This window comes from Plasmodium berghei (genome assembly GCF_900002375.2).
Source record: "Plasmodium berghei ANKA genome assembly, chromosome: 9".
NCBI lineage: Eukaryota > Apicomplexa > Aconoidasida > Haemosporida > Plasmodiidae > Plasmodium > Plasmodium berghei.
Window position 1 is genome coordinate 408959 of NC_036167.2, and position 23434 is coordinate 432392.

The following is a 23434-nucleotide window of genomic DNA, read 5'->3' on the forward strand; positions in this document are numbered from 1 at the left end:
CTTCTTCCCTCACATTTACTAAAAAATATATAAATGATATATATGATATATATCATATATATGTCTATATAAGTATGTATTATCATATTACCCACAGCATTTGTCATTAAAAATTTCGAGACAAAGAGTTCATTTTATTTATCCAATTTAATTGAATATCATTAAATTCGCATTTTTCTAATTCATCTACCACTCTCTTATACTCACTCAGCTCATGATTTGCAATTAAATTATTTTGTTCATATTTTCCATCAAAATTAACTCCGGTATCAGTTATTGTATAAATGAATCTCAGTTCCTTTGTACTTTTATAATTATCCATCAATGATTTTGCTTTTTCGTTAAATTTTGAAGTTGTATTTTTTAAAATACTTAATAGTTCCATTTTTTTATTTATAATATAATCATAATGCTTCCTGGAAATAAAAGCGAAATAACAAATGACAAAATAATGAAATAAAAAGGATAACTATCTAATAGCAAATGCATATAAATATAGTTATTCATATAGTCGTTTTCTCAAATAAATATGTGTGTATTATAGTAGCATAAATGAGGCTTTGCATGAAATATATGCAATCACATTTTTTCTATTCATATGTAAAGGAAAAATAAAAATAAACATATTTTAATGAAAATTGTGATTTATGAGTTTCCAATTATTACTTCAAATTATGGGTTTCTTGGAAAACATTTTTTGCATAATATATTGCATCGTTTAAATTTTTTAAATATTCTTCTTCTTGGATTTTGCATATATCTCGAATATTGTCATTCTCAGTATCATTAGGCATTATCGAGTTTTTTGTAACTTGAATTTGGTGCTCATTTTCCCTTTTTTCTATTAATTGGTTATCTATTTTTGATTCGTTTCTAAATTTTAAAAAGTTTTCATATTCTTTGTCTATTGTTTTGTTAGAATTTTGGATCTTTTTCTTGTCTTCTTCGTGAGTGTTTTTTTCTGTGTGTAAATAGCTTAAATTTAAATTTTTGTATTTTTCTATTTCATTCTTTATTTCTAAATTTTGTTCATCAATACAAAATATTTCCGTAAGTACATTATTAATATCATTATTTTTCTGCTTTTCTTCTTCTTCATATTTTTTTATAATTTGATTTTGCTTTTCTACAATATATTTTATGCTATCGTGAAATTCATTTTCCTTTTCTTTATAAAATAAATAATTTTCTTCAAAAGTTTTATTTAATAATAGCAACTTATCAACGTGCTCTTCAGGGAAATTAATAGCTTCTTTTATTATATTATATTTGTCTTTTTCATCTAAATCAACATTTTTAAATAAAACATTTTCAATCTTTTTATATCTTTCATTGTTACTCAGGTTTAAATTTTTATTGTTATTTCCTGATTTATTCATATTTTTAGTAAACAAACTTAAGAAATCCTTTATTTTTAAATCAATGGAATATAGAAAGTTCAAAATGCATTCATTATTTTTTTCTATACCATAATTATCTGAAATATTCAGAATAATTTTCAAATAAGCGAAAACTGAGCATGTAAATATTTCCGAGCATAATTTTGATATTGTTCTAATATTTGAATTATCGAGTTTTATATTTTTTTCGAACGAATTATTTCTTATTATATTACTAATTTCACAAAATATATTTTTTACTTCATTTTCCTTGTGTTTCTCTTCTTCTATATTAGTATGAGAACCAGCATAATAAACATTGATAAAGAAAAAGTTGCTTATACCAGATTTATAATCATTATTTCCATTATTTATATTACTCAATAAATTACTAGTAAATATATCATTTTCTGTATCATTACCAATACTTAGATTTATTAATGAACAATAAAATGAGTCATTAATGTCTAGTTTATTTTCCAGTGCAATTTTTTCTTTTTCGGCAAAATTAAGGATTTCTTTTAATTTTTCGGAATCAAAAAATTTTATTTCTTTGGTTTTTTTGTTGAACATTTTCAATCCATCACTTTGTATTGCTTCAGTTTTATGTATATTCAAAATTGGTTCTGTGGTTTCATCCCATTTTAAAGCGCAGCTTTTTATTTTTTGATAATATTCTTTATTATCACAATAATTTTCTAACAAATCATATAAATTATTATAGTTTAATATACCATATCTTATCGAAAATTTTCTTTGTTGTTTTTTATTTTTTTCAAAGGAAATATTACTTATTTTGTTAAAAAAATTGTCTATAAGATAATTTATATCATTTGTTCTTAAATTCTGATTAGCATTATTGTTGTCATTCATTATGTTATTTTTAAATTTATTTTTCATTTGTTCATTTATATTAAAAAAAGATATCACGCATCCATTAGTACCTTCTTTATGGCCATGCAAAATGCCATTTATTGTATCAGATACAAATTTAATTTCGCTATCATAATCATATTTAAAATATTTAATTTCTTTAATATTAGTAAAATCAATTTCACCATTTTGATTACAACATGGTTTCATCTCTTTTTTTATCTTATATATTCCGATATTGTTAGTTATATCATTTATTTTTATGTATAGCTTTATTTTATCATTACATTCATATATCACATTACATATTGTTTCCTCATTTTCAATTAGCATTGTATTTACAAGAAAATGAAATATATTTGGAGCAAGCGCAATATATTTGAAACATACATATGCGTTATATGTATACCTTAATTATATAAAAATGCTTAAATTTTCAATGATTATAATAGAATATTTTATGAAATTCACATATTATTTCTTTATTAGAGAAACGTATAATTTTCAATAAGTTTGGATCATGCTGTTTACTTAAAAATGCATTTTTACATTAAGACAAAAAAAATAATAAATTGAAAGATTGAAAAATATAAAAGAAATATTTTTAAATGATAAAAGATGTTCCTACGCACGTTATTATTTTTTGAGGGGATGGAATTATACGTACAACATCAATAAATGAAAAAATGCGAAAATTATTTATTATATATATATAAAATATCGGAGGGGTTAAAATTAACTAAATTTTTTTTGTATTTCACATAAGTCAATATTTAAAATGTATAGAAAATGTTTTATAAGCATAAATCAGATATACACCTACCTTTATCATATCACATATTATAAGACATGCAATTTTATATACGAAATAAAGTCATATTCCTATATTATTTTTCTGTATTATATTTTTATTGAATTTATAAAAGAGACTATTTTTCTCCAAATTTATTCCTTGCTTTTAATATATGATATTTATTGGTTTAAATTTAAAAAAAATTGAAATAAAGTATGCATTGTTATTTGCGCATGTATTAATGCATATTTTAAAATTATGAAAAAACTTATTGACAATAATAAGCATCATGAAAATTATCAATATAACAATGAGGGATTGGTATTATATAGCATTAAACCATTTTATTTATTTTTGAATATAAGCACATGTTATAGCCTTTCTCTATTTATTGAAAAAATATTTAACTCATTTTCAATTATATAAAAGCTTAATATTTTTTGAAATATGTAAATTCCCATAAAAATATATCATATATATATATATATATATATATATATATTTATATGTATATTTGTGTCTATTTCTAATGTTCTTATATAGAGTTCAAAATTTGTTTACAGAGAATGTGCAATTGGCTGTTCGAATTCGTATATATTTCGTTCTCGTTCATGTTATATAAATTATTAAACGTGAGGAATTCAAATTATGAAATAATATATAAATAAATATATAATTTGCATTTAATTAATCCTCTACATGCATGCTTATAAATATCACAATTTATATTTTGGAAAAAAAAATTAAAAAAATGAAAACATGTTATGAAATTTCACATTTTCTCCTAAATTATAGCATCCCCATGTTTTTTATAAATTCGCATGCAAAAACACATTTTTGCAATCAAATTAAATAGCTAAATGTGCCATATGCTCATATATATGTAAAAATAAAACATTAAATAACACGAGAAAATAAATTTTTATGGTGCAAGTTGCTTTATGGATATTCAAATTAATTGTGCTTAAAGCATGTGCTGATTTTAAAAAAATCACCCAACTTTCTTGTGTCTTTTTTTTTGAAATTCCCAAGGAAAAATGAAGAAGAAAAAAATATAATAAAAATAAATAAATGAAAAACATAAAAAATGCTTATTTTTGTAAAAGACAATAAAGTAACTAATGTATATTAAACGAAATAATATATTTACAACACATTAACGAAATTATGTATTATTTTATATATTATTCATTGTTTAAGCACATTTTATAAATATATTTAACGTTATTTTATTTTTCTTGTTTTGAAACATATATATGCATACTCAAAATTAAAAACAGTTAATAAATATCATATAATAAAAATCCATTTACAATGACCAATCAAGTGTTAGAAACATACGAATGCTCCATTTTAAGTAATTAATAATGAATATAAATCGTCCATAATATATATATATATAACTCTTTTTAATCGACATGTATGCATGACTTCCATTTTTCAAACACAATAATTTTAATAAGCTATAATGCATTTATATTTTTAAAAACATTTTTAATTATATATATACTTGTTATACCAATTTTTTAGAGCCTCATCCAGTCAATACTATTTATTACCCTGCGGATATTACATGGAAGTATGTTTTGAGTTCTAAACCATCAGGCTGTTTTGGATCTACAAAAAAATATGTTGCTGTTCCCGAATCATATTCCTATCCCTATTATTATTATTATGTATATTATCGCCCATATACACTTGGAAATATCACGTTGAGTATAAAAAATGCGGATAAAAGCAAAAAAAAAGTAAATGAATCAAATGACCAAGAAAAAAAAGAAGAGTCAAATGATGAGAATGGAACCAAAACTTCAAAAAAAAATGATGAATGTAATGATAGAGAAAATAATACAAAAAAATATGTATCAGTATTAACCCCGCCTTATTATATAGGCTCATTATTTTATCCTACTGCTATATTTTATCCTTAATTTAATTTAAATAAAATCAAGCAAACAATAAACACTTACGTGTGCACACATAAGTTAAATAATCAATAAAATTCATTGTACGGCATTACTTATTAATCTTCATGTCTTTTTTAACCGAAAAAACCAGTGTGTATTTTAATGTATATTTTTCCAGTAAAATTGAAACAAAAAAAAATTATTATTTTTCATACGTGATAATGTAAAATTCTTCTTTATTTTCTTTTGCAATTATTATCCTCACCTATTTCATTGGCTATTTCAAAGCTATCTTTTATTATTATATTTTATAAAAAAGTATATTTTTATATTTATTGTTTCTACATATTATATATATTTTTGTTTACTTCAATTATCCATGAAATTCAGAATGTGCTCCAATATAAATAATGTAAAACATGTTAACATTTAGGCGACTTAAATAATAGTTAAAAATATATATATATATATATATATATATAATACTAAAGAAAATGCATACTCGTATATAAAAGTATTACAGTATAAGATACACAAAAAATAACTAAAAAATCAGCTCTCTTTATGATGAAAAAAAATGAAAATAATATCTTGACAGTTTCATAATGCATATTTTTAAACAACATTTAACATAAAAAATTAGTAAGCCAATACAATACATATATTAACACAATATTATATACAAATGTCTTTATATATGTCTCGTTTGGGTGTTCCAATAAGTTCAAATAAATATATGATAAAGTCTGTCTATTATAAAATTAATAAAAAATCTGTAAAAATATACATACGTATGTATACAGATAAGAATGGATAATACATATATTCCATAAACCCTATGTAAGAAATTAGCATTTTACTAAATTAATAACCAATTTATTTTCCCAACTAGTTGTAATTCAAATTATAGGTTGTTTTAAATCGTAAGTTATCATTCATATAGAGATCAGAATTTTCTACTGGTTGAATTAAATTATTTGTATTTTTATAAGGGGTTAAATTAAATTTTGTAGAATTTATATGCTTATTTAAAAAATCTTCTGGCTTTGCTATAAATTTATTTCGTATCCTTTCTCTAATAACATAAGAAGGGCAAAATTTATCTAGTTCTAAATTATAATTATATATTGCATCATCATATTTTTTAGCAATAAATGCATTTTCATTATTTGGTCTATTTTCGCTAATTGATCGTCTACGAGATCCAGTATCATAATTTCCAAAATCCTCTCTTTTTAAATTTTGAACAAATTCAAAATACGGTTTATTAGTATTTTTAATCCATGAAATCATCGATTTATCTTCCAGTTGGTAATTTGTTAAAAAATCATTAATATCTATATATCCCTTTTTTTGTGTATCAATATATTTTAGAAGAATATTTACATCCCCATTTGTTATATTTTTTATTTTTAAATTATTAATACTTTTATGTAAGTCTTCTTTTGTTATATAACTATCTTTATCATTGTCTAAGTGCTTAAAAATTTCATATAAAGACAAATATGGGTTTTTTGGATCTTTTTTGTTATTATTTTTTACAGTTAAATATTTAGGTAGAAAATTATTGCGCACTGAGTAATCAATTTCTTCAATTAAAAATTTAGCTCTTTTTACTTCTTCCTTATTTAATTCCATATTATATGTGCTATTAATTTGTTCAGTAGGGGGGATGTTCCTAGAATAAAAATCATATGCATCTTTTATAAAATAATTTTGTAAATTGAATGCTTCATAATCTGTATTTAAATTATCTATAAAATTTCTAACAAAAACTTCATCATTTTTATTTGTTAATAGTGTAGATATATAGGCTTTTATATTAAAATCTGTTAATATATCTTTTTTTCGGATTTTTTTTACTTCTTCAGGAGCACACATTTGCTTTTTGTTTGTTTCTTTCGTATTTTTTATATCTTCTTCTTCTATTGTATATTTTGTTCTTTCATTAGTTATATCTGATATAATTTTTTCTAACTCACTTATTTTTATTTTTTCTTTTCCTTTAAACAAATCATATAACTCTTTTTCTGATATCAACTCATTAAATGCTTTTGAAAATTCGGAAGCTTTTAATCGAATGTTGTCAATATAATTATTTGTTTTTAACTTAACATCTGAAGGATTGAAATTATACTTTAATACTTTATTTTTCATTTGGCTAGCTACTATTTTATTTACATATATACTTTTATAATCTTCCGATTTTTCATTTATAAAATTAACAAATTGTTTATAATCCACTTTATCATTTTCGCATTTTAAGTTTATCTTCAAACAGTTCCAAGAGTAATCTATTTTTTTGTCTGCCATTGAAGGCAATATATATTTTATTATATTTTTGTATTCATTATAATTGATACTTTTGGATATCCTATCTATGTTGTCTTTGGTTTTCAATTCGATTCCATTCATTTTTGCAGATTGACTAAAATTTTCATCAGCTTTTTCATCTTGAGTGCGTTTATATATTATATCATTAATTTTGTATTTCAATCTACTGTCTTCCGAATTATGAACATAACTTAAATAATTCCATAACTCATCTACGTGAATTTCTTTATCTTTTTTTTCGTTTTTTATATTATTCGTTTCTGTAGTAATTCTATCAATATTTATTTTACTTTTTTTTCCGACATTTTTTTTAAATTTGCAAGGGATATTTTTAAATTTTATATTATTTTTTTCATTTATCATTTTATTAAGTTTAACAAACTCTATTTCCTTTTCTTTCATATTTTTATTCATTCCGAATATATTTGTATTTGGTTTATTTTTACTATCGATCCATGTGGTTAAAAAATTATGATCATTCACATTTATATCATTTTCTACATCATTGTAAGATTGTATTGTTTCTTCAGTAAAATCATGCTTATTATTTTTAAGGATGTTTTCCCTCAAATTATCCCTATTGTTTTTGTTAATATTATTATCATTGTCATTGCTACCATTATTAGTTTCAAATAATATATCATCATTTTGTGTGTCTGAAATAGTGAAATGCGAATTATTTTTATTCGAATTTCCAGTTATGTGGCATCTCTCTTTTCTCCTTGTTGCCATTTATATAAAAATTAACACAAAGTGTTTTAAGGATCTTGTCTATTTTATTTATTTAAAATACATTTTGCATATAAATACATGCATAAAAGCATATCTATTCATATATTATGCATACAATACCTTAAAAATTAATATAATTGATAAAAAATTATTTTCATTACTGGGTATATTATTAGTTATATATGTAATTTTACATAGTCTCATATATTTAAATGTCTTTTTTTTATATCGTTAAAAAAAATACCGCTTTTCGTTTAAAAGAATGCACAAAGAGAATATTATAGCAATTCTCTTTTTTCTCATACAAGAAAAAAAAGACTAAATAAAATTTTATTATTTTGTAAAATTTATTTATGTTCCATATGCAACTTATTAAAAGTGAGAACATATATTAAATTTTTTTATTTTAAATAATATTTATCCTAGGAGGTTTCTTTTCTCGTGTCCTAAGAATGTAATATTATAGTTATAAATATGTCAAGTAAATATATAGAAAATATATATATGTGCAAAGATATGTGTAAATTCACGTGTGTATATCACATCCTACAAAAGAGAGTAAATATAATATACACATCCATATGAATTATACAACGTATCTAAGCACATATATATATTATATATGCATAAAGGTAAAAATGGAAAACAATAATATATCAGGAAAAAAAATACAAAATGAAAAAGAATACCTCTTGGATATTCTAAAAGCAAATGACTGTGAAAGTTTAAAAGAATTACAAAATTTAATAAATTTTTTAAATAATGAAAATAAAAGATTGCATTCATTGAACATTGAAAATTTAAAAAGAATAAATATTTTAAGCGCAAGAATTAACCATTTAGAAAATTTAACGAAAGACAATAGCCAACATTATGAATGTGAAACTAACTATAAATACAAGTTTATGGAAGTACTAAGAGCAGTTAATATCATCAAAAAATATACGGTAAGAATAAATAAAAAAAAGTAATATGTGTGTTGTCTTTTATTAATTCGTCATATTTATTTATTCCCTTTTATGGTTTTTAGAAAGATAAGGAAAATGAATACAATGAAATGGTTAGAGAACACGAAAAATATTCAACTTTTTTTTTTTTAAACTTGAATAAAATTATAGATTCAATTATCATCCAAAACAATGAAAGTAATGTCAGCAACTTGGATGATATTTTGCCCACCCTAAACTCTCACACTAAAAATAATGAAAGAAATTATTCCCATGATAAGACAAAAATGAATAGATTACATTCATCACCCAATTTATATCATCACAGTTTTAAAAATTTTGACAACTATTGGCAATGTCTTAGCGTAAATGATAATAATAGGATGGGAAATGCTGGGAACGCTGTAAATAATCAACATTTAGAGCCTCTTGATTGTGGTATATACAAAGAAAATCGTAAATCCTCAAAAGGTGAAATAAAAAAAACCACGAAAAAGAAATCCGAACAAAATATAAGTAATGGCATAACATATCATTTGCAAAGTCGCGGATGTTCTAATGAAATAGAATTAAAAAATAAATTACATTCCAATTATCATAGTCCATTTCATAAAAATTTAGAGAGGAATGATGAGAAAGAAATATATAATACAAAATTCGAAAAAATGAAAAGTTTACGTGAGTCTTATAAAAACACAGATAATGAATTAATTAGTTCTGAGGACAACATAAATAAAAAGAAAAAAAAAAAAAATTTTGAAGCAGAAAATCAGATAAACAAAATGGTAAACTATAATTATGAGTTAAAAAATATAGATATTAAAAATACTAGAAAAGACGATATTGTTGTATCTGAATATAATTTAAATAAAGACATAAACTCACCAAAAGAAAACATAATCAACATTTTAAATAAAAAAAAAAATATTACTCCAATCAAAGATATAGGAAATCTTACACCAAAATACGTTAAATATAATACACTTCACCGCGAAATTGTGAACCCTCGTCAACGATATTCTCGACAAAAAACAAGATCAATAGATCATATTATATGCTTATAATGCATTCAATTATTTATTATTAATTATATTAGTTATCAATAATACCATGTGTGTGCAATTTCCTTTAAATTTTGTTATGCATAACAAATTATGATACCGCTTTCATTATTAATACTTTTTTAGTAAAAATAGGAATTCTCCTCACAAAAAAATTCACTATTAAATAGCCTTATATATGCATATAATATTGTTATATTTTTTTGCTTTGTTTCAGTTTCAATTTTCTCTTTAAATTTATGAATATATATATATATCTTGTATATAATTGAATTCATGATATTATTGATATCACGCTTATAATTATGTTTACATTTTTATTACACATGCTATTAAAATTCCAAGTCCAATGACATTAATTAAAAAATTTATGACGAATAAATCAAATTAGCTTCACCGCGATTTTATTTCATCTTTTTCCAACGATGCTTATTTATTTTTATTATATTATTATTTTTTATTTTATATGCTAATGTTTTGGAAATAATCTTTCATATTAATTATATTGATAAAGATACTATTTTTTTAACCTTTAAAAATATATTATAATTCTATCACCATACAAAAAATAAAAAAAATAATTGTATATATATATATAATGTTTTATCGTTTTTCCATTTTTTCTCATATATTTTTGTATAGCTAGATTTTTTTCCATATTTTCGATTTTTCGCCCTAGTTAATATATATTTTTCATTGTTTTTGAGAAAGCCAAAAAAGGGGTATATTCCCTTAATACCAAATAAAATTTAATTAAAGAAGATTTTTTATAGACAATATTTTTTTTAATCAAAATGTGAAATGCTGAATTTTATAAAATGGTTAATTGCCTACTTCGTTTTAGTTCATACAACTGCTTTTAGTATCAAGGAGAGGCACAGTCGATATTTATTTTTAAATAACTACAACCCGATTTTCAAAAAGAGAGAATTGCAAAGTAATATAAACAAACCTTATCGTTTAAATTTAAAAAAGAGATTAGATCCAAATAACAAATATACAGTAATAAAAAGGCATGAAGCTAAGATTCAAAGAAATTTAAAAAGAAAATATCTTATTGAAAAATACAAGGAAAAACGGGAATTGTTAAAAAAATATATATCAGAAGCCTCGTCTCCTATTGAATATGTTTATTGGAAATACAAACTATCCTCCTTGCCAAGGGATTCATGCCCTGTCAGATTTAGGAATCGATGTGCAATTACAGGTAACATATGTCAATATATTTGTTAAGATTTTTGTACATATTATACAAATATGTATACATAATAAATACACTTTCGTATTTTGTTGTCCATATATGTATACTATATGTTTAAAGATTTTCACATTAAAATTTTAAGCAGCATAAACATGAAACTTAATATTTTTTTTTAAAGGGAGAGCAAGAGGATATTATAAATTTTTTGGCCTGTGTAGACATCAAGCGCGAGCTTTAATCCAAAAAATGTTTTTCCCAGGTTTTGTTAAAGCAAGTTGGTAGTGTTTTATTCATACCCCTTTTAAAAGACATGTTAAATTAGCAAATTTTAAATTATTATATTCACAATTTTAAATAAAGTTAAAAACTGCTATACATATAATTTATTTTTGTTTTTTTGTTCACTTTTATAAACAAATTTATTATTTCACATAATATTCTTATGCATGTATATTTGTTTGAGTATAAATATATGAAACTTTAAAATCATTGGGCTATGAATATGCATTTGTTTATCAAATTTCCCAACATTTGTGTATATATATTTTTTTTTAAATGTAAAACGATTTTTACGGTCCAAGAATCCATACACATACATGCATACATTTGCGCATTTATTTAAAACGTAAATAAAATAAAAATATATATTAAAATTATCACTATATTTGCCCATACACAAAAACATGCTTAATATTTCTATAACAGTTGAATGCCATTACAAAAGCATAAAAAAATTATAACAATGAGACCCAGAGAGGTACAATTTTCCGCAGTAAAATTTGAGGTTGAAAAAGTGAAATATAAATTATTATATAAATACGTATATGGGAATCTGTAACAATTTCCGCATGCGTATATACATATATACTCTATGTATTCCCAATGCGTGGGACTGTACCCTATATTTTAAATTGATCAGATAGAGAATTGAATACTTTGATTTTGTTAATTCTAAAATTCATATTCATCAATATATAACTATGTGAAAATATGCTATATATCCACTTTATTTTTTAACAGTGAACATGAAAAAAATTGAATAAAATATCGTCGATTTAAACTACAATTTTTGGGTCACTCTTTTATGGTTGCTATCCTTTAATAATTTTTTTTTTAATTATATTAATTTTTTTCCGTTTTAAATAATTTTTTACTACTAATGTCATAACAACATATTAAATGTGTTCCTCAATCCTTTTTTTCTCCCCTTTTTTTTAACAAATAAAATGCTAAAAACTTTTAATATATTAAAGCGTAATACGCAGTTATTCAAAAATGAAGTTCGATTTTATAGTTCTAAAAAAAATAAAGTAGAGAAAAAAAAAGAAAATAAATATAACTTGTGGAGATGGGGATGCTCAGGTGATAGTTTATTTTCTTCAATGCAAGCGGGAGAAAAAAATACGTTGCCTGAAAAAATTTCAAATTTTGAAAATAAACAAATTAATAAGCTATCAGCCGGTTGTAATCATGCAGCTTTTATAGTTGATGGAAAAATTTATACATATGGATTAAATGATAAAGGCCAATTAGGTAGAACATTATCAAATGAAGGAGGGAAAGAAAGCAAAATTTCTTTAACTCCTGAAGAAATAGAATTAGATAATAAAAATATAAAATTTAAAGATGTTTGTTGTGGATATAAACATACGCTGGCTGTTGATGTAAATAATGATTTATACAGTTGGGGATGGGGTGGTAATTTTTTTAAAGGAGCTAATGGATTAGGTCAAGGAAATAAAAATAATTTAATGAAACCCCAAAAAATAGAAGCATTTAATAATGATAATTCTGAATTTATAAATATATGTTGTGGTGAACAACATAGTTTAGCTTTAACAGAGAGTGGAAAAGTCTACGGGTGTGGAAAGGGAGAATTTGGTAGATTAGGTAAAGGAAATCACGGGGATCAATTATTTTTTGAAGAAATTGATTATTTTACTAACAATAATATTATTATTAAAGATATAGCATGTGGTAACAGCTTTTCAGCGGCTTTGTCAAATAATGGTGAAGTATATGTTTGGGGTAGAAATGATTATGGGCAATTGGGTATTGAAAATAGTATAGGAGATTTATATTCACATGAAGTTTATCCAAATAAAGTTAAATATTTTGAAATTGAAAATATTAAAATAAAATTAATTGCATGTGGAGATAATCATATGATTGCTTGCTCAGAAAGCAATATTATTTATTTTTGGGGTTCAAGAGCGTGGCTAGAGCCTAAAGCTATCACTCTAAATCCAAAATATCAAAATAGTTTAATAAAAAAAAATATTGATAAAATACAAGCAGGTGGAAGTACCTACTATTATTCTATGCTACTTTCAGACAATAAATTATATTCATGGGGGAAACATAATTCTTCATGCTTAGCTTTAAAGGACAAAAAAAATCACAACGAGCCTACACTTGTTGATTCGGACTTATTTAATAATGAAATTATTTGTGATATATCATGTGGGCACGGAAGAGTCTTGGCTAAAACCCTAGCCAATGCATAAGGAAAAGGCCATAGTTCAACGAATAAATGTGCATGTTAATAATATGTACAAGTGATACCCCTTAATGCTTATAGTTGTAGCAGTGAGGAAACTGGGATAACATATTTTTACAACATGCACTTTATATTATAAGCTAAATTGCTTATTACTGTATATTATGTAACCAGTATAATATGTTCAGATGTGCTTATCAAATATATATATATATATATATATTTTTAGTTTTCTATAAATATCAATTTTGAAATAATATTTATTTTTGTTTATTTTTTTTTAATATATACAATGGTGTGCATAAAAACGGAATAAAGAAATCATTTTATTTTTTTAAATAAATATTTATATTCATTTTTTTTTACTCCTCTTTTACACCTATTATATAATAATTTAAATGAATCAAACCTAATTAATTTTTTATTAGTTTTTTATTTACAAATTCATATATATGGGGCATTCGAAAACTCCCATTTGCAGTGTAACTATGATGAGGTAATGATTATTTTTTTCAATAAATGTTTGAATTTCCAAACACAGCGATTTACTAAGACAGTGACAACTATACCTCAAGCAATGATTAAAAAGAATAAAACACAGTTCATCTTTATTTTTATTTTATTTGTTTATTTTTTACGATTGAAAAAATACAATTAAAATGATGCAACATATACTTTATATTATATTTACCTTTTATATGCTTAAATGAAAAGCTGATTTTAAGATACAAGCCTTAGTATACTATATTTACATTATTATAGCATAAATTAATATTTTTTTATTTTTGTTAAAACAATATTTCAAATATACCAAAGAAAAATAATATCACAACAATTGTATCATTTATTATTTTTTTTTAAATATAATTAAAAAACATCATTTTATATATTTTTGTAATACAGGAATACTTAATGATATTTTATTTATGTGTTTATCTCATTTTTTTTAGTACATTATATATCCATAAGCATATTGCATATATATACATATGGAATCATATGAATTAAAAAATAAATAAAACATTATTCTCTAATAATATTACAGTAATAAATAAATTAATTTCTATGAATTGATTATAATTTTATATTTTTTTCATTTCAATTTGATATAAATATTTTTTACGTATGTAATGTGCAAATAAGCCTTGCCAAAATATCGCATGAAATATGTATGTGGCTTATCGTAATTCGCACAAGAAAAACTAACCTTATAGGAATTTTATAATATGCATTTATGCATTATATATAATATCGTATACCTACTATTATCTTAAATGATTATATATATATGATTATAAAATATTAACAATTTCATTTTATCAAATCATGATGATATAAATGATCAGTAGTTAATTTGTAGATACATTCTTAAGAAATTAAGAGAATATAACAAAATCAATAATTTGTATAAATTAATTAAAATCCATAAGTTACAAACAAAATAATATAATATAATAAAAGGTCGAGAAAGCCAAGTAGAAACGAAAATTATGTTGAACAAATATCACATTTACATTTCAAAAAAAAAAATAAAGCATTGTGCGCATTTATTTATTAATTAATTATATCATTTATAAAGCATAGTATTTTAACTAAATAGAATAAGTAAATAATATATATAAATGCAAAAATAAATTCACATTACAGAAAGAATAATTGTAATGATATATTGATGACTAAATGGGTATAAACATATAAATATAGAGAATCTCGAAGTGGGTTAAATAAGAACAATTGCGAATACGGGATATTATATATTCTATTAGTATTTTGACCATAAATATCATACTTTTTTTATAATATCCTTTCATTCTGTATTTATCAGGTATAAAATAAAACATACAAAAATAGCAATTTAGCCACTTCTTTTACCTAACTCATATAACAAATTGTTACTATTACTTAATTGGTTATTTTGTATTTAAAATGGAAGAAAATGTAGCCACCACCCCTGCACCTCCAGGGCAAGGGCAAACTGCAAACGGGAATGAAAATCAAAGAGTTTCATTTTTTCAGAAAATAATATCTATCATTGTTCAAATGCTAATAATGCATACAATTATGAATTTTATATCTGGTGGAAAAAATAAAATAGACCCAAAAAATGAGTCCACAAATATTAATAACTTAATATTACGGAACAGTTTTGAAAATGATGATATATTTGATATATATGTATTTTTAAGTAATAATCATTCATTAGATTTTGAATATATACAAAAAAATAGTAAATTGATACAAATAAGAGAAAAGGAATTATATACATATAAACAGTTTAGTAATTATGAAAACATGAAATATTCTTTTTATCTTGATGATACATGGAAAGGCGAAAAATATTTGAGTGTCGTTGCTATTCCATTGCACTGTTATGATAAACGCAATGAGTCCTCATTATTAAAAAGTACTATAAAAAAAAGTTTTAAACATAATGTTTTAGTTGACAACATACCACTTACCGTTAAAAAAGAGCCATTCGAAGCTGAAAAAAATGAAAAATATAATTTAATGAAAGAAGATTATAAGGTTAAAAAAAAAAAAAAAAAAGAAGAATTTTATCATATAAAAAAAAGAATAGATATAAATATTATACACGATTTATCAAAACATAGAATTAGTGAATTTAATATGCCTCAATTAAAAAACTGGAAAATTAATATAAATGCCCACACATATACACCTCCAATTTTTTTATCTGATTTTTGGTTAATTGAAAATGATTATTATGTATTAGATAAAGATTTTTTTAAAGATATAGAGAAGAGAGTGAATTATATTTCAGTATATGATCCATATATGATACGAAAAAATTATAGAAATAATAATAAGAAAAATGACCTACATGTATATCCTGATATAATTGAAAAAATTTCAGATGAAAACAAACTATTATCAATCGATATAAATTATGGAGTTTGTAGTTTTATGTATTATATGTTTTTAAAACAAATGGACGCATCTTTATTAATGATGGAAAAAAAACAATCTTTTTCAATTCAAAATTTATCAAATGTAACTGCACATAAAGAAATAAATATGATGAAAAAAATCTTAATGACAACAAATATTTATATGTTAATATTTTCAGCTGTATTTATATTGCTACATACAATATTTTCATTTTTTGCTTTTAAAAATGATATGCAATTTTGGCATAAAAATGAATCAATGGAAGGCTTATCAGCACTTAGTGTTATTACTACATTTGTTTGTGATATCATATTAGCATTATATTTATATGATTCAGAAGATACATCATGGTTACTATTATTTGAGATGTTTTTAGGGGTTGTATTATCAGCATGGAAAGTAACTAAAGCCGTTGATGTTTCATTTAGTAAACAATATCCATATATTATTATGAAAGACAAAAAAAACTATACTGAATCTATGACTAAAAAATATGATAAAATTGCTGTTAAATATGTAGGAATCATATTAATACCTTGTTTTATTGGATATGCAATTTATTCACTTTTTTATAATAAATATAAATCATGGTATTCTTATATAATATCAGTCTTAGCAGGAACAGTTTATACCTTTGGTTTTATTATGATGACACCTCAATTATATATTAATTATAAACTTAAATCTGTTGAACATTTACCATGGAAAGCATTAATTTACAAATCTCTAAATACATTTATTGATGATATTGCTTTCTTTTTAATTGATATGCCATGGATGCATAAGTTGTCATGTTTTCGTGACGATATAATATTCTTGTGTTACATATATCAAAGATGTATATATCGAGTGGACAAAAACAGAAGTGAAACACTTTTAAATAATCATAAAAATGAAAATGGCGATAATTCTACCCAACCTAATCAAATTCAAAACGGGGCTTCAGACAAAAAAAATGATTAAATTCGATAAAACTTCAAAACCGATTCAGTTGGACGAATTGGTTAATTGACTTCCATGATTGAAGAATTAAAAAGGTGAAATTATTTTTTCCTTTGTTCGCAAATGCTTAAAGATGGTGTAATAAATTACGGGATTACAACTATGCAATTACAGAAACAATACATAAAAATGACACTATTTTGTTTAAGTTGGATAAATTATAAGTATATTCAAGAACAATATATGCGGGTGCATATATGTATTATGAGATGTATTCCGTATTACTACAAATTTCGTCAGCATATTTATTATTATATTTTCTTTTTTTTTGTTATTATTATTACAACCATTACTTATACACATGGAATTATAAAATTTCTTACATACCTCATTTTAAGTATTTGTGTAACCACAGTTATTTGACAGAAATCTTCAAGTGGATGAAAAAAATACGCTATATTTCATTTGATAAATTTTAGAAATTGTTTGCCACATTATGTTAATAAGATTAAACATATGCCTATATTTACTGTGTCTTATAACATTAGTTCTGAAAATTGCTTATATTTCTTTCGTAGTATTATGTTTATTTCACTAGTTCAATATTCTTATCGCTACTATTGTGGTGAGTTTTATTTTTTTAAGCACAGTTATATATGTCATAATTTCATATATTAATGAATTTTACAATTTTTTATTAATTCAGTATCCAACTCTTACATTTATAGTTATTTTCATTTTTTTTAAATTATATTTACGATTTTATATAGTTATGTTAAATTATATTCTACATACATTTTAATATCCTACTATTACTATTGTCATGCTTGCTGCTGTTATTTGACTATTATATTTTTTTTTATGTGCCAAAAACTATTAAAGAAAAAAAAACACACAATTTCCTTTATTCGTAAATACTTATATATATTACTAAAACGTTTCTAAAAAATTAAAATATCAATAAAACTGGAAAATGAACAAGTGTGATATTTCAACAAGGAAAAATATTGCAAAAATGTGGAAAAAAACGTACAATTATATTTTCCTTTATAAATGGCTTGCTATCTATATACTAACTATATATTGCAAATATATAATGATTAATGAAAAACTAATTTTCTGATCAAACATGTTTATGTATAAACACTGAGCCACGTAATCATTTCGTAACAAATTTTATACTCAATAGTTTTAATACTATATGTGTGGAATTAAAAGAGTATTGTAATATTGTGATGGAAAATAAAATTCAATTTTACACATAGAAAGGTAATATCTATATATGAACATATTGATATATAATAAATAATCAAACTATATTTATACATATGCATAAATAAGTAAAAATATATATGTGTAAGCAAAGCCGATTAGAACAATTGAAATAAGAATATACACCAATAATGTCAGAGTTGCTCATTTGATGCATTAACACAATTGAAAGAATCAATTTAAAAATTAAAAAATATAAATAATAGAAAATAATTATCAAAAAAAATATTTTTAATAATAATAATAATATATAAACTATATTAATTGTATCGCAATTGTTCCCCTATGAAAATAACAGTGTATCAGCAGTGATAGGCTAAGGGTGCACTTGCCGTGACTAAATGTATATGATGCATTTTTTATATATAAATATTTTTTGTATAATACTATTAAAAATTATTACCTAATTTATTTTTATTATATATTTTTTGTGGTATAAATCAATTGTTTTCAACTGTGTAGTATTATGTGTACACATACGTGTCGCATTTTAAATTTATTCTGTCGTATTGTGTATTTTTCCGCATTAAAATTGTAAATGCACATTTTATATAGGATATATTTTTATTTTATTTCGTTATTTTATTTTATATTATTTTTTAATATAGTTTTGTCCTAATTAGCAGCATGATTTTCCCATTTATCCGCAATACAATTAATATGTGTCTTGTTTTCGCAAATTATCACACATGAAGTATATGTCGTAAATAAAAAATGAAAAACATACTTCTGTAAAGTAGATAAAAATAAATTTAAGTAAATTAAATTAACAGTAATATAATACTCATAAAATAAACATATGTATATACGAAGATATAAAATATATGCTCATATTATTTTTGCCATATTCTCTTAACATTTTTCCATAATATGCTGAATAAAAAAAATGGATAAGTCTTATATTATACAAAAAAAAATAAATTATGATGAAATATGGAAGGACGAAATTAATGAAGATAAAGACAATAACAATATTGGTGAGGAAGAACCTTATATTCCTCGTCATAACATTTTAGATTATACATTATTATATAAAAAATATAAAGAAAAAAACAATATTAAATATTATAATAAGTTGCCAGTAAATGTTTATCGATATCCACTAAAATATAAGGATGGATGTTTTGATGTCTTAAAAAGAGAATTAATAAATGATCAAACCGACAAAGATGAATATAATTATTCAAATGATGATTTTATAAAACACAAAAGAGGAAAATCGGTGAATAATTATGAAGGGAATTTGAGAATTTCGCTCCAACAAAATTCATTCGATGAAGCAATTACCAGTGATAATGTTCAAGATGATAATGTAAATGTGTTAGACAGAAATAATAAAAAGTCATTACGAGAAAAAATATACGATGGAGAAATCATGTTTTATGATGATTATATAGAGCAATTAGCCGCCAAAGATTATGAACGTTTTTTTAAGAAACCCTATGAAGTTAAAAAAATCGATGAAGGGGGTAAATATTATTTTTATGGAAAAAAATTAATTATGGATAAAAATGAAGATATATATAGAAAATATAATAATTATAATGATGAATATTTTATAAAAAAATTACAATTGTGTGAAACAAAAAAGAAGAAAGACAAAAAAAATTTAGAAGATAAGAAAAAAGAAAAACAGAAACAAAATCAAGAAAAAATATTAGAAATGGAATGTCAAAAATTAGATTATAAAGATCAAAAGTTTATACAAGAAATAAAAGATGAGAATAGATCAAAAAATATAAATATATATAAATTTTATAAAAATAATATAAATATCTTTGAAAAAAAAATTCCAGATATAATAAAAAAGGAATTGTTATATGGACACATTCCGGACATTATTTTGCCAGCTAATGTCAGAAAAACTAAACACCCACAAAATTGTACTGTTCCTTTAAGTAGTTTATATGCATATGCACAATACATTGATGATATGTTTAAGTGCCCATATATTTACACCGCTATAGATGCTGAATTAACAAAATATTGGAAAACTAATGAAAATGATATTATAAATAATATTAAATCAGAAAGAATTAAAAAATCATATAAGAAAGATATATATTCTGTAAACAAAGAGCAATTAGAACAATATAGTAAGCTTAACAAACTATATGATAATAACAAACATACAAATGTTCAAGATATAATCTCAAGTTTTAATTTCAAATTACAAAAAAAAGAACGAAAAAATGAAACAGTTTCTAATGGAAGATATGTTATATAAGTAAACCCCATTATTTGTGCATACAAAAACATATATAATCCTATATTTATTAAGTCGAAAAAATAGGATATATAAATGAGTGAAACATTTTATAAATCAAAAAAATATAATTTTATGAGGAGTACACTTTATTAAAAATCGATTCACTTTGCTATTGCGTATTACACATATGCACATATAATTTTGAAACTTTCATGTATCATTTTTATATAGTTTTAGTTTGATTTGATTTTTTTTTTTCATGATCATTATAAAAAAAATAAAATTTGATGAAAACAGATTTATACTAAATATTCCGTTTCGGTAGCTACTTTTCTCTTTAATATTGGCTGCATATATTTTTTCTAAATTTTCCACATTAATATATGCATATATAAGTTATCCATACACCGCGATGTGCTAATAAATAGTATATATTATTACTAATAGAAATATTTTATATAAAATATTTTAAAATTTTATATATGGTGAATGAATATATAAACGTAGCCATTATCTTTTTGACCATTGTTTCATTGCCCTTGATTTTTTTCGTCCTGGCATTTTGGGGAATTTTTGTCGCATATCTTCATATAAAATATCATGTTGGTTTAACTCATCATGTATAAGGGGGCATGCATTTAATAATGCTCTTCCAATTGCTAGCCTAGCGGCTTTTGATTGGCCACTAATCCCCCCTCCTTTTAATTTTATAAATACATCATAAACACATGCTGTGTTTGTTAAATAAAATGGTTCTAATACATCCATTCTGTTATAAAAATAAGGCCATCGAATATATAAATCTTCTTCATTATTTACTTTTATAATACCACTACCTCTTTTTATATAAACATAGGCACATGCTCTTTTGTTTGTTCCTATGCCTTCTGACTCTTCTAGCCATTCAAGATTATTATGAATAAAAGTCTTTATTCTTTTTTTATTAAAATTTTCAAGAAAAAAATTATCTATAACATTATTATTCATTTTGTTTACTTCGTCATTGTATTTATTATTTAGATTGTCTTCTGTTTCCTCTTCATCTTCTTTTTTTTTATCTGATTTTAGTTCTAATTCCTTTATTTTTTTATCAATTTCTTCAATCTCATCAGTATCTTTATTTTTTCTTACATTTTCAAAAAAGTTATCAATAATAAATGGGCTTTTGTCATTAGAAAATGGTGGAGATCTCATAATTATTCTTTGCATTTCACTAGTTGTTTTAATACCCATTTCTTTAGATAAATACAATGCTTCATCTAATGATAATATATAATCATTCTTTCTTTTTTTATTTAATTCACTTTTGGAAGAAGTATTTATCCACCTAGTCAAGCTGCACATATATTTTCCCTTATCCGCTTTTAATAATATTTTCCCAATTTTTCTTACATACAATATGCTCATTGTTGGTGTATATATATTTATGTGCGTATTTATATACCTTTAATAATATATTTGTGGCAAAGCGGCACATTAATATTACACTTAATCGAAGAAAACAGAGAACTCTATATTTTCACATTATTTTGAGATAGCATATTATTTCCCTTTATACAGAATAACACAATATATTACAAATACCAATATTCAAATACTTTTACCATTATTTGTTATTTGTTTACATTTTTCTCATTTTAGAATATTATATATATAATTAATATTATTTATTTTTAATGATAGCATATTTCGCTTAATAAATTTTTCAATAATCTAACATCATTTGTATATAATAAATTATTTACAAAATATTTTGCTATATAATTTTTTTAATATGCATTTTTTATAAAAATAAGTGAATGTGTAAAATAAAAGATGTATATTCAAATTTTATAAAAAATGGTATATTTTTTATTTTTATAAAATAAATTATTATTCATATTAAAAAAAATGCATAAATAAGTATAAGAATAATTTAATTCATATTAAACTGTATATATAACATTAAAATTTATAATACAAAAAGATAAAAATAGTAAAAAGGGAATATATTTCACATAAGTACACTTTTGGTAGGGAGATAAATACATAATGAATATTTTAAGTAATTAATTTCACCCCTTCTCGGCCTCTTGGCTAAGATCAATTTGTAGTACCTGTTCTTATCAGCGTGATAGCTGATATGGTCTCAATTGAGACCTTATCAATTTTCACATAAATTTTTAATAGGGGAAAGGATCATTTGAAGCTTGCTTCTTATAGCCTTTCGCGCGTTGCCTTACCCTAGCACTAATAGGTTTGTACAGTGCACCCTTAACAATCCTTAAAAATCAACATTTTACGTATTTTTGTGATAAAAAAACATTGATAATATTAATAAAAATTTTATCTAGTTTTTTTTTTATAACTGGCTATATATTTTTTATTTTTTGGA

General features: G+C 22.8%; 9 protein-coding genes and 1 non-coding gene across 10 annotated transcripts; 7 read left to right on the top strand and 3 right to left on the bottom strand.

The window, feature by feature from the left end:
- Nucleotides 1-106: 106 nt before the first annotated feature.
- PBANKA_0910800 (conserved Plasmodium protein, unknown function) lies at nt 107-2585 on the bottom strand (the record flags this gene model as incomplete). Its single annotated transcript, XM_034564687.1, has 2 exons — nt 107-416; nt 667-2585. The coding sequence occupies 2 exons, from the start codon at nt 2583-2585 to the stop codon at nt 107-109; spliced, it is 2229 nt and encodes a 742-aa protein (XP_034421459.1).
- Nucleotides 2586-4359: 1774 nt separating this feature from the next.
- PBANKA_0910900 (sporozoite surface protein essential for liver stage development) lies at nt 4360-4976 on the top strand (the record flags this gene model as incomplete). The annotated part of the gene is made up of 2 exons (XM_034564688.1): nt 4360-4402; nt 4576-4976. The coding sequence occupies 2 exons, from the start codon at nt 4360-4362 to the stop codon at nt 4974-4976; spliced, it is 444 nt and encodes a 147-aa protein (XP_034421460.1).
- Nucleotides 4977-5840: 864 nt separating this feature from the next.
- On the bottom strand, nt 5841-8018 carry PBANKA_0911000 (calcium-binding protein, putative; the record flags this gene model as incomplete). The annotated part of the gene is made up of 1 exon (XM_034564689.1): nt 5841-8018. The coding sequence occupies one exon, from the start codon at nt 8016-8018 to the stop codon at nt 5841-5843; it is 2178 nt and encodes a 725-aa protein (XP_034421461.1).
- Nucleotides 8019-8656: 638 nt separating this feature from the next.
- Nucleotides 8657-10029, top strand: PBANKA_0911100 (conserved Plasmodium protein, unknown function; the record flags this gene model as incomplete). The annotated part of the gene is made up of 2 exons (XM_034564690.1): nt 8657-8965; nt 9049-10029. 2 exons carry the CDS (start codon nt 8657-8659, stop codon nt 10027-10029), a joined length of 1290 nt encoding a protein of 429 aa, XP_034421462.1.
- Nucleotides 10030-10827: 798 nt separating this feature from the next.
- PBANKA_0911200 (apicoplast ribosomal protein S14p/S29e precursor, putative) lies at nt 10828-11509 on the top strand (the record flags this gene model as incomplete). Its single annotated transcript, XM_034564691.1, has 2 exons — nt 10828-11233; nt 11406-11509. 2 exons carry the CDS (start codon nt 10828-10830, stop codon nt 11507-11509), a joined length of 510 nt encoding a protein of 169 aa, XP_034421463.1.
- A 944-nt stretch (nt 11510-12453) lies between these two features.
- Nucleotides 12454-13734, top strand: PBANKA_0911300 (UVB-resistance protein UVR8 homologue, putative; the record flags this gene model as incomplete). The annotated part of the gene is made up of 1 exon (XM_034564692.1): nt 12454-13734. The coding sequence occupies one exon, from the start codon at nt 12454-12456 to the stop codon at nt 13732-13734; it is 1281 nt and encodes a 426-aa protein (XP_034421464.1).
- Nucleotides 13735-15653: 1919 nt separating this feature from the next.
- Nucleotides 15654-17600, top strand: PBANKA_0911400 (CLPTM1 domain-containing protein, putative; the record flags this gene model as incomplete). The annotated part of the gene is made up of 1 exon (XM_034564693.1): nt 15654-17600. One exon carries the CDS (start codon nt 15654-15656, stop codon nt 17598-17600), a length of 1947 nt encoding a protein of 648 aa, XP_034421465.1.
- Nucleotides 17601-19737: 2137 nt separating this feature from the next.
- On the top strand, nt 19738-21078 carry PBANKA_0911500 (apical exonemal protein, putative; the record flags this gene model as incomplete). The annotated part of the gene is made up of 1 exon (XM_034564694.1): nt 19738-21078. The coding sequence occupies one exon, from the start codon at nt 19738-19740 to the stop codon at nt 21076-21078; it is 1341 nt and encodes a 446-aa protein (XP_034421466.1).
- Nucleotides 21079-21570: 492 nt separating this feature from the next.
- Nucleotides 21571-22467, bottom strand: PBANKA_0911600 (mitochondrial ribosomal protein S9 precursor, putative; the record flags this gene model as incomplete). Its single annotated transcript, XM_034564695.1, has 1 exon — nt 21571-22467. One exon carries the CDS (start codon nt 22465-22467, stop codon nt 21571-21573), a length of 897 nt encoding a protein of 298 aa, XP_034421467.1.
- Nucleotides 22468-23116: 649 nt separating this feature from the next.
- On the top strand, nt 23117-23316 carry PBANKA_0911650. The gene has a single exon (XR_002688166.1). It is a non-coding gene; the product is annotated as a U2 spliceosomal RNA (small nuclear RNA).
- Nucleotides 23317-23434: the final 118 nt, after the last annotated feature.